The 13,777-nt window shown below is 47.2% G+C and overlaps 6 protein-coding genes across 6 annotated transcripts; 3 read left to right on the forward strand and 3 right to left on the reverse strand.

The window, feature by feature from the left end:
* Nucleotides 1-841: 841 nt before the first annotated feature.
* On the reverse strand, nucleotides 842-1,637 carry DFJ58DRAFT_837827 (uncharacterized protein; the record flags this gene model as incomplete). The annotated part of the gene is made up of 2 exons (XM_041392418.1): nucleotides 842-1,053; nucleotides 1,295-1,637. The coding sequence occupies 2 exons, from the start codon at nucleotides 1,635-1,637 to the stop codon at nucleotides 842-844; spliced, it is 555 nt and encodes a 184-aa protein (XP_041248452.1).
* A 3,279-nt stretch (nucleotides 1,638-4,916) lies between these two features.
* DFJ58DRAFT_81467 (uncharacterized protein) lies at nucleotides 4,917-6,739 on the forward strand. Its single transcript, XM_041391668.1, has 2 exons — nucleotides 4,917-6,354; nucleotides 6,412-6,739. Exons 1-2 carry the CDS (start codon nucleotides 5,138-5,140, stop codon nucleotides 6,641-6,643), a joined length of 1,449 nt encoding a protein of 482 aa, XP_041248453.1. The 5' UTR covers nucleotides 4,917-5,137; the 3' UTR covers nucleotides 6,644-6,739.
* Nucleotides 6,740-6,911: 172 nt separating this feature from the next.
* DFJ58DRAFT_653628 (uncharacterized protein) lies at nucleotides 6,912-8,798 on the forward strand (the record flags this gene model as incomplete). The annotated part of the gene is made up of 6 exons (XM_041381752.1): nucleotides 6,912-7,086; nucleotides 7,141-7,271; nucleotides 7,326-7,832; nucleotides 7,881-8,002; nucleotides 8,055-8,459; nucleotides 8,516-8,798. The coding sequence occupies 6 exons, from the start codon at nucleotides 6,912-6,914 to the stop codon at nucleotides 8,796-8,798; spliced, it is 1,623 nt and encodes a 540-aa protein (XP_041248454.1).
* Nucleotides 8,799-8,816: 18 nt separating this feature from the next.
* Nucleotides 8,817-10,504, reverse strand: DFJ58DRAFT_697865 (uncharacterized protein; the record flags this gene model as incomplete). Its single annotated transcript, XM_041383510.1, has 4 exons — nucleotides 10,030-10,504; nucleotides 9,529-9,969; nucleotides 9,295-9,474; nucleotides 8,817-9,239 (listed from the first exon to the last, which is right to left on the reverse strand). The coding sequence occupies exons 1-4, from the start codon at nucleotides 10,390-10,392 to the stop codon at nucleotides 8,817-8,819; spliced, it is 1,407 nt and encodes a 468-aa protein (XP_041248455.1). The 5' UTR covers nucleotides 10,393-10,504.
* A 480-nt stretch (nucleotides 10,505-10,984) lies between these two features.
* DFJ58DRAFT_766571 (uncharacterized protein) lies at nucleotides 10,985-11,679 on the forward strand. The gene is made up of 3 exons (XM_041388806.1): nucleotides 10,985-11,185; nucleotides 11,239-11,293; nucleotides 11,346-11,679. The coding sequence occupies exon 3, from the start codon at nucleotides 11,351-11,353 to the stop codon at nucleotides 11,609-11,611; it is 261 nt and encodes an 86-aa protein (XP_041248456.1). The 5' UTR covers nucleotides 10,985-11,185; nucleotides 11,239-11,293; nucleotides 11,346-11,350; the 3' UTR covers nucleotides 11,612-11,679.
* A 1,396-nt stretch (nucleotides 11,680-13,075) lies between these two features.
* DFJ58DRAFT_742571 (uncharacterized protein) lies at nucleotides 13,076-13,755 on the reverse strand. Its single transcript, XM_041387208.1, has 2 exons — nucleotides 13,484-13,755; nucleotides 13,076-13,423 (listed from the first exon to the last, which is right to left on the reverse strand). The coding sequence occupies exons 1-2, from the start codon at nucleotides 13,602-13,604 to the stop codon at nucleotides 13,107-13,109; spliced, it is 438 nt and encodes a 145-aa protein (XP_041248457.1). The 5' UTR covers nucleotides 13,605-13,755; the 3' UTR covers nucleotides 13,076-13,106.
* Nucleotides 13,756-13,777: the final 22 nt, after the last annotated feature.

Consider the following 13,777-nt stretch of genomic DNA (forward strand, 5'->3'; position numbering starts at 1 on the left):
GGAGTGGTGGGTGCTCAAAAAATTAGCTAGCGAAGCGACGTGAAAGGTTAGAAAGAGGTGTGCCAGCACAATTCAACGAATAGCTTATCTAGCGAAGCGACGGGAAAGGTTAGAAAGAGGGCAAACCAAAAACTAACCAAAACCGCTTGCCAATCGCTTGCCAAGTAAACCTTACTCCACCCTAGGAGTAACGGAGCCTGAAAAAGGGATCAACAATCCCTATCACGTGAAAAGCATACTGGTCACGGCTGCCAACGACCAGCACATGTCACGCCCACTCAGAGTGGATATATTTGAGTCAGACTCAAACTAGTTCACGTCGTTCGCAACGACGCGACCCATTAGCTTAGTATAAATAAAATTAAACCCAATAAAATTTATCAGGTTATGTTTCACCGGCACGTATATAGCTATGATAGGCTCTTGTCTCCTTCGGTTTACATGCAAGTACTGCAGACTACTAGTATACTAGACTACCCTAACAAATTAATAGTACTTGGTACAGATTTACCGTTATGATCCGATGAGTCCGACAATTTGAATTTGAGAAGTGGCACTGTGGCAACCCCAAACCCTGAAGCTAGACCTTTAAAGTAGATTCGGAAGAATATTAATGCCTGTGATGTTGACCAGCATCCGAACCCCAGTGCACTGCTGGTGAACTCGACTATCAGCATCACAGGAATCCCAAGATACATCAGATATATGCATCAGATACTTCGGGACGTAAAGAATCAATTAACCAACGAGAAGTCTATTGTATTTTTATCCACCAGCCAGGCCCAAATTTTATGGCAGAATTTGGGCGCAGTGACGAATTCTTCAAGTTCTGCCGACTGTACTATCCTTCGGGCTGTAGAACTCGTGTGCGCGACAGACCAGGTGTGAACAAGAGATAGGAGGGCTCTAGTCTCAAGTTCCAGCGAACTAACACCCCAAAAACGATGCCAACGACGGCCCCAAGGGCAAATGCTACGGCAGCAATAGATTTGCGTGCTACCGGGAAGAAACCCCGTAGGAGGGCTGCCTGGGTCATGAAGTAGCGTACAAGGCCTACAACTTATGAGAATGTATGAGGCACCAATACAACTATAGGACTCGCCATAGACTAGGATGAACAAGCCCTAAAAGCACCACCGTGGCACCGAGTGGTCGAGCAAAACTCTGTGGGTCAATCCTTCCTTGCTCGTAGGTGTTTGTGGAACTGGAAAGTGTGAACAGCTGTACAAGAGCTAGTCTCGCCTCTACTTGTAAGTGATTGTGATGGGCAGAGATACGCAAGTCAGACTCTCACCTACTCCAGCACTTGCGCATGCGAGACTGGTGCGAACGTAGGCAAGATAGGTTCGCTCTGATGCAAGATGATCACGAGCAACATTACCCTTATTCTCGAGCACTAGACTCAGCGTCAGAGGAGCAGTGACCTCGCTGATAACTTCCCGGAATTTGCGAGGTGAAGATTGTTTCCCGGTATTCTGGCTCGAGATGTACGCTTGAGAGTCGGCTGACGAAGCAGGCTCACTCGCGTTAACAGAGTTGGACATAGATTCCAGAGCCAGACCAGACCGTTGACTGGGCGTTTCTTCGGACAAAATTCGCGTACGAGCACTATCATCTGATGAAATTTGCTGTCCCATTTTATGGCAAATGAAGTATCGATTTGGCACCTTCCCCGTAACCGCAATCAGAAGATCTTTTTGATGAGGTAAGAATGTACGCAGGCGAGTACTTCGTATCACAAGACAGAGAATTGAGTGGGGGTTGAGCGCACAGAAGGCATGCTGTAATTCGTGGATTGTTTTATTAGGTCAACTGAGATCATTTACAAGTCAGGTTCATGTTTCACCGGCACGTACTAGGCTCTTATCTCCTTCGTTTATGTACCAGGTAGTGACCACCAAGTACTTATTTTATACTGCTACCCTTAAGTTCTAAAGAATTAATAGTCGTGGTCCGGATTTACCGTTGTGATCCGATGTCCGACAATTTGAATTTGACAGGTGGCAACCCCGCCCAGGCCCTACTGAAGCTAGACCCTAATTATGTATAGACGTTCTATCTTGCGGTCCGAACTTTGTCTGGGCCACTATTAGGAGTGACGGAAATGAAACCAGTTTGTTTGTAGGACTTGGAAACTTGAGCAAACTTGACTCCTATGGCCTTAGAAGCTTCAGCGCTCAGCATGTGACAATATTGTAAGTGGTTTGATTATCTGATTATCAGGGTGGTTCAGACATCGATGCATCAAGTTGCACAGGTTCATGATCATTCCTGTATTGATATTATTCACCATAAGCACACGTACTACTAGTGCCAAGCTACATCAGCTGATGACTATTTTCTTGGCACTAACGAGTCTTGACGCGGCCACTGATGCCCTTTGTATTCCCGCGAGGTCTACTAGATGGAGAGAGATGTAATATTCGTCGAGATTGTTCTAATGTGAAAGCGGAGACGCTGGAGTGAGAATGAAACGCTTTGCGGACTAGGAGGTTGTAGCCAGCGTTTGGGAATCTCGTGTGTGACGAATATTACGATCAACGAGGAGAGATAAGATGAGATACGTTCTGAAGAGACAAGACGAAATCAGAAATGTTCTCTAGTCTTAGATAAACGAATCAAAGTGAAGGCTGTATAGTTTAAATTCGTTTTGTGTGTGGGAAGGTCTGGACCAGTGCAGGAAGGCAGGGGTCTGGGCAATCATGATGGCGCGTGGATCCCGCAAAGTTCGAAAGAAGTAGCTTGTGCTCGGAGAGATTTTGGATCGACAAAGACCAACCTTCGGAGCGTGTCGAGTCCGAGAAGTGCGCAGAGCTAAAGGGTCCAAAAGGAAACACTAATCCAGACCAAAACACACTAGAAGCTACAGAAGGTAGGTAGGTGGGTGCGAAAAATGGGAGAGCGACAGGCAAAAGGAGATGGGCGCAGAGAAGAAGAAGGGAGTGAGGCGCTGGTTCTCCGGTCGAGTCCTTTTGACTGGGGTAGAGATAGATGTGTGCTTCAATAACATAGAAGCACAAATGTGGAGGATCTACATGCGACCGCTTACAAAGGCCCAGTTTCACGTGTCAACGTTTCAACGCTCGCAAGCTCGCGATCCACTCGAAACGCACACCTCCCTGGTGTTCTACATTAGGGACACATAGTACCACTAGCCACATCAGCCAGTGACTATTTTCTTTTCCTCCCTCTCTGGACCCTCTTCGAAGCACGTCGACGTTTAGCTGGCGAACATTCTACAGCTGGCAGCAAAGGAGCTACAACTCCTCTGCAGACATGGCATCGGAGTTATTGGGGGCCACGCCATCAATCACACCAGTTAGTGACCTATTGAACAGAGCAGGTAATAGTTTCCTTGCTTCAAGTTCACTCTCGTTGTAATCTCTACCCAGAACCCACTCATTAGGAATGTTGAGATACACATTCCACTGCCTGTGATGTTGACCAGCATCCAAACCCCACTGCTGGTGAACTCGACCATCAGCATCACAGGAATCCCAAGATACAAAGTGACGAGGTTGGGGAATCCGTCACATAAAACTTGCCCATCCAAAGTTCGCCAGCAATAGACCTTAGAAGTGGCCTCCATGTTCACGCGAAGAAGATCGTGGAACCAAGCGGCTGGATCACCCTTGTATTGAGCAGAGAGTTTGACGTCAAGCTAAAAATGACACTTTGGATGGGGTTGACGTGGTATATATTTGCCAGTGCATTTATCCACCTGGGTTGACACGGCACTAAGGTTTGACACAGCAGTGACGAGGCAGTGACGCGGTATGGATGAGGTTTGACCTGATCGTGACGCGGCATAAGTAAGTGTGAAGGTTTACATTAGTACGGAGGCTGCGAAGATGTTGGGGAGAACTTATTGTGGTATGGGTAGTGCTTGACACAGCCTGACCGAAGCTTGACACGGCGTGGTTGGGGCTTGACGTGGTAGTACAGAGCCTTGGACTCTGCATCAGAGTTGACAAAGTGGGGTCAAGGCTTGACACAGTGAGAAAATACTTCATACTGCTGTCTGAAAACAAACATTAGATCAATGATTAGAGGCAATACAATACAAACACAAGATGCACACAACCTTTCCAAGTAGTACCAATACGGAGGACAAACACTGTAAAATTGGTGAGAGGTGAATGCAGCACTCCAGCTGCAGGTCCTGTACGCAGATGGACATTCAAGTATTCATATATTCATATGTTGATCATTAGCGAGGATTCAAATTGTTTGGAAGGGACGTAAGATGGTGTTTGGACTTTGCGTTTGCTGTCGTTGAGCGGTCTTAGTAGCGGTAGCGAGAACGAAAGAAAATGTTTGCTTTATTGAAGCAGATAGTTTTTCGGGTGGAAGCCCCGAAGGGGCGACCCGGCCCCGATGGCGGCCCCAACCTGTGCGAGAGAGAGCCGAGGTGAGCTGCGAGGGCGGGTGGGCATCCTCGCAGCCTCAAACTCAGCAGGTCTAGGTACCAGCCACCCGGGCCCCAGGAAGAGGGATGTCGTACTAGTATGTAGTTTTAAAGTTGACTACTTTAAAGTACCGGTATCAATGTAGGCTGCGAGGATAAGGGAGTGGTGGGTGGGGAAAAGAAAAGCAGAAGGCAGCAGGCAGGTTTGAGCCTGCTGGAGCGTGGCGCGAGCACTGCGTGGTGCAGAGCACTGCAGAAAACCGCAGATTACGTCTGGGACGCATCTGGCACAAATCTAGACATTCGTACCACATTCGTCCCACATTTCACTCACATCATGGCGGCACTAGAACTTCATTCTAATCCTCTCATTATGACCAAATCCTGGCAACATTCTATGCGCTGTCCTCGAGCCTAGGATAAGCTCAAGCTTAATTAAGGTATCATGCATGTATATTTTGACATAGCATTTATATAAAACATATTTGTTTTTGATATCTTCGAGCGCGTGACGTTTACAAGGCCGTCATGTCGCGTCGACGTCGTAGTTCTCAAGTCCATAACTTGCTTGTGCAGCTGTCTCAACCATTGCGTGTAATCTTCGAACCATGGGTAGAAAGGTAAGGACCATGAAGATATCTCCTTCGCTGACCGAGGAAATCCTTCAATCAGGAGGAACTTGTACCCTGCCGATGCACGAAATGCGGGAAGACTGTCCTTCAGTTTACTATGGTCACTCCACGAACTCGGAGAAGACACGAAGAACAAGACGCGGACGTGTTGAATGCACGACGGGCCCAGGAATATAGTAAGAAGCATCAGAACAACCCGATCACCGCTATTAGTACCAATGGACACAGTCTCCGAAACTCGAACAATGTCCCTGAGCAGGATCCCAGTTACGATAACCTTCTGGACTCTACGGATACAAGTCCGACTGTCTTTTCCTCGAGTTTACCTCCATCACCGAACCTCATTGCGGAAGACTCACATGACGTTATAACCGACATTCAAGATCTGGATTTCGACTACTACCAAGATGACATGACTCTATTGGACGAAGGCAACAACAATGACCTTTTTTATGATGACGATCTTGATCACCCTCGCTCTCCGTCTCCACCATCTCGCCCACGATCCGCCAGTCCCGAGTTCATCGAAAACATAGATAATGCACCGACAAATCCCAGCGCTGACAATCCAGTCCCTTCCACGATGAACCATGCTGGCCCTGGTGCTGATGACGAGGATCTGCTTCAAGAGCTCGTTCCTGCTTTTCAACAGACACCTCCTGTTCGACTACTTTACCTACAGGCAGCGATTGCCCACATTGTTGGATCCTCGACAGTCGCCGAGGCCACCAATCAGATTCAAGACGGCCTGGATCTTATTGAGCTTTGTGGTGCATTACCGACATTCCCCATTCCTCGACGCTCGATCATCACCGTGAAGAAACACTTAGGACTCCAAACGGATGACTATGTTTTAAGGATCCCTATATGTGATGTATGCTACAAACGCTACTCTCTCGACGACATTCAGAAACTCGACACCCCTATATGCACGGTCTCTCGTTGCAAAGGGAACGTGTATCGTACCAAACGTGAACATACAGACCCCGCAACAGGCGAAGATCGGTTCAAGCGTATCCCTGTAAAGGTCCTCGTTTATTGCCCTATAATCAAAGCAGTACAGCGCTTCCTCCTGAGGTCAACATTTGTCAGCAATCTACGAGACACCTCTCAAGATATCGATCGTACGGAGCTCTCAGATGACAACTTGATGCATGATATACACGACGGCACTGAGTGGACGAAGCTCGAAGTTGGTCTCAAGCGGGTGTGTTTACCTGATGGCAGCATCACAGATATCGAGGAGTCCCCAGGCTCGTGGCGTCCGCTTGTTTGCTGTGACGTTGGACTCAGTATGACACTCAACATTGACTGGTAAGCTTATTCCCCTCAATGTCACGATGGCAGTAATAGATCTGAATCTTTGTAAAGGTTCGGAATCACCGAGGGTAGACCTCATTCCTCGGGTGCGGTGTATATTTCCTTCAATAACTTACACCGATCAGTAAGATACCTCACGCACAATGTCCACCTGGCACTTGTCATCCCAGGACCCAAGGAACCAAGTCTCGAGAACCTCAATTACTGTCTCGAGCCCCTTATGGATGATATTCATTGTCTATACAAAGGTACCTTCATTTCTCCACCTGACATGATTCTCTAATTGCGAGTCAGGACTTTATATGCGTATGTATGGATTTCAGCGCCCCCGTGAGGTTCATGCTGCTGTTCTATGCGAAAATTCAGATATTCCTGCGACCCGCAAGTTGACCGGAACGGCGGGACATAGCCACAAGACTCACCCCTGCAATTTTTGCTTCATTTCTCTCATCGACATCGATTCTTCGGTGGCATATGACATTACAAGTACGTCTAGTTTCTAATTCTCAAAGCTGCCTATGGTTATTGATCAATCTCATCAAGATTTTCATATGCGGGATGACTGGAAACTACTTGAGCATGCACATCGTTCAAAGTTATCTACGACGAAAGCTGCTCGCAAGAGTATTCTTGACGAGCATGGAGTCCGATACTCAGTTCTCAATGAGCTGCCAGGTTGGCTACCGATGCGCCGTTCACCGATCGACTTTATGCACAACTTTTACAGTATTTCGTTCTGCTTTGAATTGTAAGCTGATAAGTCTTTTCTTCCATACATAGCGCTTGTCAAGCGTTTTCTATTCGACATTGTTACAACAGGACATCTCCTCGATAGCACGGGTTGGGACCTGTTTCAAGACTCCATCAATTCAGTTATCTGGCCATCGGGAATTGGACGCCTTCCCAAAAATGTGATCTCTCGGCTGATGTATAACTGACCGTTTTTGCTGATGTTGCACTCTTAGCTTGCCGATGATCATGGGCTCCCCAAGGCTGATCAATGGCGACGTCTCTCGAGCATATATCCATTCATACTGTGGCTATGTTGGCGAGATCACCGTGACGAAATTAAGGCCTCCGCACCACCAGTACCTGCATCTGCGAAGCCCCAACCAACTTTCAAACGTGATTTACGAACGATATACAAACTCGTTCTCTATCTCTCGGTGTCTGAGCGGATCCTCGCTAGCAAAGCAATATCAATCAATGATATAGATCGAGGTCAAGCATACTTACAACTCTATTGTCAAGGTCTCGAGTCGCTCGGTGTCCATCAAACAATCAACAGTCATCTCGCCATGCATTACTCCCTCGTCTTCCGCCAATATGGACCAGCATATGCAACGTGGCTCTTTGGCTTCGAACGCTTCAATGGTGTCTTAGAGGACGTGAACCTCAATGGACATGGAGGTGGTGAAATGGAATACTCATTAGCGCGTGATTGGGTTGAAAAACATCGACTTTATGAACTCGTAAGTTTGTTCTTGCCTTGCAACAATACTTATAGTTTTAAATAATAGGCTATTTCTTTACCCAAAGGGGCATCCGACAAGGAACATAAACTCGTCCAACAGGCCATTGACCAAAAGGGTCTCGATCGCGGCACATTACGCACTCAAATTGCTCAATTTACATCAGGTGAGTTTCGACAAAACAGTCAACTTGAACATCCTATTAACGTCGATAACAGCCAGTTCTATCTTGCCTCCACGGCTCACGTCGAAGACGAAACTCACCAGCTTACGGGGCCTTCAGCATCCGCAGGTATATCAACTGCTTGTTGGATTCTTGCAGCACAAGTTTCCCGACCTCAATGTCGTTGACGATATGACAGCGGAGCTAGGCACTACTGTTCTCTTCGCTAGTCGGTCGGCAAAGGTTCTCCCCTTCATTGTCAAGGATGGCATCCGATTCGGGTCTGCAACTGCAACTCAAACAAATGCTGACCAGTTTGCAGGTGTCTTGATGCACGACACACGTGTCCCTTGCAAAATCATATATCATTTTGAAATACACCTTCCCGACCAAGTGTTCTACTGCTCCGCTGTTCAAAAGATGGTATCTGATGATAGAATTCCCGTAATGCCATGGGATCATTTGTGAGCATTTTTTCATTTGCTCATATATTCTATTAACTCCTTGAACTGTACTCTAGCGCAACTGATCTTGGTGTGAACATCGTTTACGAGAATATCTTTGGACCACTCGAGATAATCGCATCAAGTCAACTCTCATGTGCAGTAGCAATCATTCCCATCACGACTGATGTTCTTGCGGAAGAGAAGTCCTTGTGGGTAGTTCAGTCCTTTGACCGGGTGAGTCCTAAGAAAGATCTATTCTTATTCCGAAACTCATTTACCTCTAGACTGGGCTTGAAGCTGATGACAACTGGTTGCGCGGTGATTCAGACGAAGATGGTGACATTGCAAGCTAGGTAGGACTCTATTTTTTAATGCTTAGTTGAATAAAATATCAGCATCATCAATACCTTCAAGAATTTCGCCAAGCTTTTGCTGCGCAGTCTCAAGCACGCTCATACTAGCCTCATCGACAGTGTTTCGTTGGCGCACAATCACCTTCTTGGCAGTTCCGGAGTCCCAAGCCTTCCCCTTTCCTTTCCTATCCTTCACCAGCTCCCTCGGCTCCTCATCACCCCATGCTTCACCACTGTGAGCAATGCGCCCGGAGTCAAACCAGTCCGCATTTTCCTCGAGGATGTCAGTCTTGACCATCCATGAACGTATACGTGTGGCCAAGGTTCGTGCAAGAGGTGGTGGGCCTGTCTTTTGTTCATCTGTTCTTCTCCGCAGCTTCGCTAACTTGGTTTGGTCAGGTCGCGGGTCTTTTACCTCATCTATGGCTGCGAAGAGCGCGGACAACTAACAAAATACAGTAAGTACTTATGGCGTTGACAGCATCGGTGACAGCACTTACCTCAAGGCTTCGCCATTCTGGCTCCATTGTCAAGAAGGTGCGTGCTTCACCTGGACGCTGTTCTGGGTCATCTTCATCATCTGACATCGCATTTAAAATGAATGCTGAGTCGTATTTAGGGTCTTGCCACTTCCCATCACATTCATTTGATCTGCGTTTCCTCTTGCGCGCATCAAGTTTCTGATAGAACGACCAGTTAGTAAGTACAATCTTATTACTGCAGAAAACACGTACTGATTGAACACGTGAATTCATGTGCGCACGATCCAAACCTCCATCAACAATCTCTACATCATCCCCCAGGTCATCATCTTCATCTACTCGCTTCCATTTCTTGTCCGCTTTTCTGTATTCGCCCGCCATTCGCATATATTTTGTCCGCACATTTTTTTCAATTTGGCCAGGAAGGATCGCACTGAGAATCCCCTTTGCTGCATCGCCCATCTGCGGTCCCACGAGACGGATCCTATCGACTATCCTCTGCAGACCTGTTGTGTTGATACTGTCGTCATGCTTTCCTACCCGCCAGTCAAAGCGAATCAAGTCTTTCCCTGTAGCAGGATCTTTCGGCCATTTATCTGTCCCTTCTCCGATACCCATTGGGTAGCCTGGTAAGTGCTGTGCATCGATTTTCTGGATGCCTAGCAGAATTTTGAAGCTTTCGCCTACTAGGTCCTTTGTTCCAGTGTTCAGTTCAGTTTTTTTTTGCCGCATGACATATTAAAAGGTGCGCACTCTGTATATTTTGCTCTTCAGTGCATCATCACTTGCACGCTGCTGATCATCCTTCTCCGCCTTCACATTTGCACTAGATTGCTGCCCACCATCATCTACCTGCTCACCCTCATCATTCTCGATATCTGCATCATCACCGGCTTCAATATATTCAATGCCGACCTGTGCTTCGATGCGTCGCAAACGCTCGTCCGCATCTTTTTGTTGCAACTTCAGGTGCGAGTTTTCGGCTTTCAGAAGCTTGTTCTCGTTGTATAGGAACTGAAACTTCTTTTCTGCTTGGTCTTTAAAGGTCGAAAATTTCGTTTCGAGCTGTTCATGGGCGACAATTGTGGCATTGAGTCTCGCAAGGTTCGCGGACATCGTGAGGGGGAGAATTCAACTGTATCATTACTCGGACATCTTACAGTGCTTGTAACTACATGTGGGATTCACCAGTAGTACTGCTATATGATCTGCTTGTTGCTATATGGCCAATGATTCGCAGCGCAAGCAGTAATTGATGAGCTACAGTGGGCTGCAGCTGGCAGTGGGGGTACTGGTAAGTAGGACAAGATTTATTATATAATAAATAATACCAATATTTAGCGTACATGCTCGAGGATTATAGACCGAACGAGTTGCAAAAGAACCTACGTGAAATAAGAGACGGATACGTGAAAATTGCGACCATTCGTTTGATATTACAGTGGCGACGAACCTAGCAAACATCTCGCACGGGTCTGCTACGGATCTAGAGGTTTGTGCCACATCCGTCCCAGACATAATCTGTGGTTTTCTGCAGTGGAGACAAGAGAGGCCACGTGCTGCACTGCCGCTGCCGCAAAGTCCTAATTCTAACCCTACGCTCGTACCTCGCTTCGGGGTAGAATATCAAACCATACCCTAGGATTTGTGACGGTGCCGCGTCACAGGCGCGTCACGGTAGGACCGCGTCAATTTCACCTGGCCCTCCCTTGGCGTCATCCCGGCTGCTTAAATGAAATGCCCTGAATAAACGTTTCGTTATAGCTAGTTCCTGGTAGCGACATGTCTGCTGTCTCTGACGCGGTTCTGTCGTGTATACTTACCTTTAGGCAGAACTAGATCTGCCGCACAGTTGATATAAATTGAATGTAGCAAGTCCTAAACTCTCAAAGATATTCGCCTCGTCTAAGTGAGTAATCCTTTGATTTGAGCACCTTGGTCATAATATCTATTCACATTTAGCTCTGGACTTGCCACTATTAGCGCCTTTGCGTACACCACACAACCAAACCATACGGTGGGTGGTTTCTCGGCACCGATGGTCATCACTGACACGCATAGGGTACTAGACGCCATGAAGATTCAGTCCACCTACTACCTCACCATCCTCGCCGCCTTCGCTGGGGTGAATGCAGCTCTTGCTGATATGTGCCGACATGTTTGCGCTAATCAGGTTTCTGAGTGCCCGGCGGCAGGCGGCTGGGGACTCGTCCGGGACAACAGCCTAGGCTGCTACACCTGCGGCACTGCTGATATTTCCGCTAACTGCGCATCAGACGAGGTACTCGTCTGGGACAGCAGCATAAGAGCCTACACCTGCTGCCCTGACAAATAGTTGGACTCGGAGTAGCCATCGAGTTTGTACAGATGTCGTGTTTATCTTCATCTAGTTACCTATCAAAGCACTCGATTGCTTGCGTCCTGCTCCATGCCCACGCTTCAGATGTTCACCTACTTGTGTTTGGGTGATTATCACGCAGGTCCCCTTTAGCGCGGGATACGTCACTCACAATGAAAGTATGCAAAAATTAGTCACTGTGTAAACAGCGAGCTTGGAAAGAGGGCCGCGAAGGTTAAGCGTTACCTATCTCCTATGAAAAATCTTGCTCCACCAAATCAAGAGATCCGGTGGATAAGAATTGCAGCTTGAGCAAGTACTTGCAAGACACGACAGTGACACTCAATGAGGATGCACACCATCAATTGAAAGGCCACCGATCGATTACATGTAGACCGATAACGAAACTAGGATCCTGTGAGAATTCCAACGCTATGAAACTACTTGACCTCCTTCTCAGGCACTCGTGGACGGAACATGCCATGGTCCTCCTGGTGACGTCGTGGACTGCGCTGTGTAAGCTTCTTCTCAAGATCAAGGTGGAATATCTCCGTACATCACCCGGTGATTCGCAAGTTGATCAAATCAACGACGTATCGTAAATGATGATGGTGACCCAGCCCGTTCGCTATGATGTACGTACTAACAGGATAGTAAGATACATTTTCACAACGTACCAACAAGGACGACAGGAAACAGCTGTGACTTGGGATTGGAGCGCTACTGGTCAAAACTAGTTCTGCGGGTTTCGGGCGATGTACGTGATCCAGAAGCCATTAGCCAATTGGATATTATCTGAACATTAGTAGGATACGTCATGCCCATACTCGCACTTTGTCACGGGGGAGAGAGCCGAGGGTTGATGCATTAGGGAAACATTAATGGCTGTACATGATGGTGGTGAAAGTTTGAAAAGCAGATGAACCGTGGTAGCGTGGGGTTGTTTATTTGTAAACATGCTTTGATGTTTACTCGATTAATGGGATTGGGGGCCGCTTTTGTTGGGTTTAGAACTGAGAATCATGGTGGTGGAATCGAAAGAGAAGTCGGTATTGGCACAATAAATTGTACCAGTCGGCCAGGTGTGTTAAAGCTCAACAAAAAGCTCGGAGAAATAGTATGTGGTTGTATTTGGTCTGTGGCTATTAGGATTATGGCTCTACACACCGACTGGTTTGTTTGGAGTCTGATTAAAACCGAGTTGCGAAGATTAATTAAAGCCAGTCAATCCGACTCAATGTCCCGACAATACCAAAAGTTCTTGTTCGTACAGGGCAGACTCAGAGACAGCAGAACATACGTGACAATATGTATTATACTTCATACTCGTAGCAACTCACTGTTTGCGCTGTCAAGGGTTGACCCTCCAAGTTCAATTCAATATCCAACTTGAATGCGAAAACGCTCGTGTAGGCGCAAATTCTGTATATTTGGACTGGAACTTCGTATCGGCTCTAATGTATAGAAGGTTCTATAAGAAAATTGATGACGATCACTCTCCCCTAAGGTCAGACTCTGCGGCAACAAATCTACGCTCACTTGCACCGTCCAACTTCTTGAAACTATCTCCTGCCGTCCCCTGACCAAATTGATCCGTCCCCTGCCCATGCCGCTTCCGCCCTGGCTGACCATCATGTCTCAACTCCTTACTCGACATCCCCTGACCGGGATGGCCAAGACCGTCGTGGACGTCAGCTGAGGTAGCTCCAACCAGCGTATCTGAAGCCCGAGTCACAGGAGGTGTATTAGCCGACGCGTCCTCGTCAACATAAGTATCAAGGGTAACAGGCGCTGCGCGTGGCTGCTGACCTGAAACATTTATGCGTTCGTCAGCAGTTTGGATAGTGTAACAATATTATTATTACAAACCTTCAGGTCTGCCGTCGATGATGCCTTGGTTCACCTGCGCCGCAGGATCAGTATAGTCTGTGTTGCGCAAGTTACTATTTCCCGAGAGAGTGTGTCTTTGCGATGTTTGTGTGTTTGACATGGTTGAGTAACGATGGTGGCAGAAGATATTCTTGACAGAAACGTTTTGTGACTATTCCTCATATGATAGGAGCCTCTTGACCTTTTATTTGTTTTCGTGATTGGTTCCGAGTCCGGTGTGGTTTCGGAAGTTTGAGCTCGATGAAGTCATGATGCAACAATGAGATCATATAG

The sequence above is a fragment of the Suillus subalutaceus genome (genome assembly GCF_016647625.1).
Source record: "Suillus subalutaceus strain FC151 chromosome Unknown DFJ58scaffold_13, whole genome shotgun sequence".
Lineage (NCBI taxonomy): Eukaryota > Fungi > Basidiomycota > Agaricomycetes > Boletales > Suillaceae > Suillus > Suillus subalutaceus.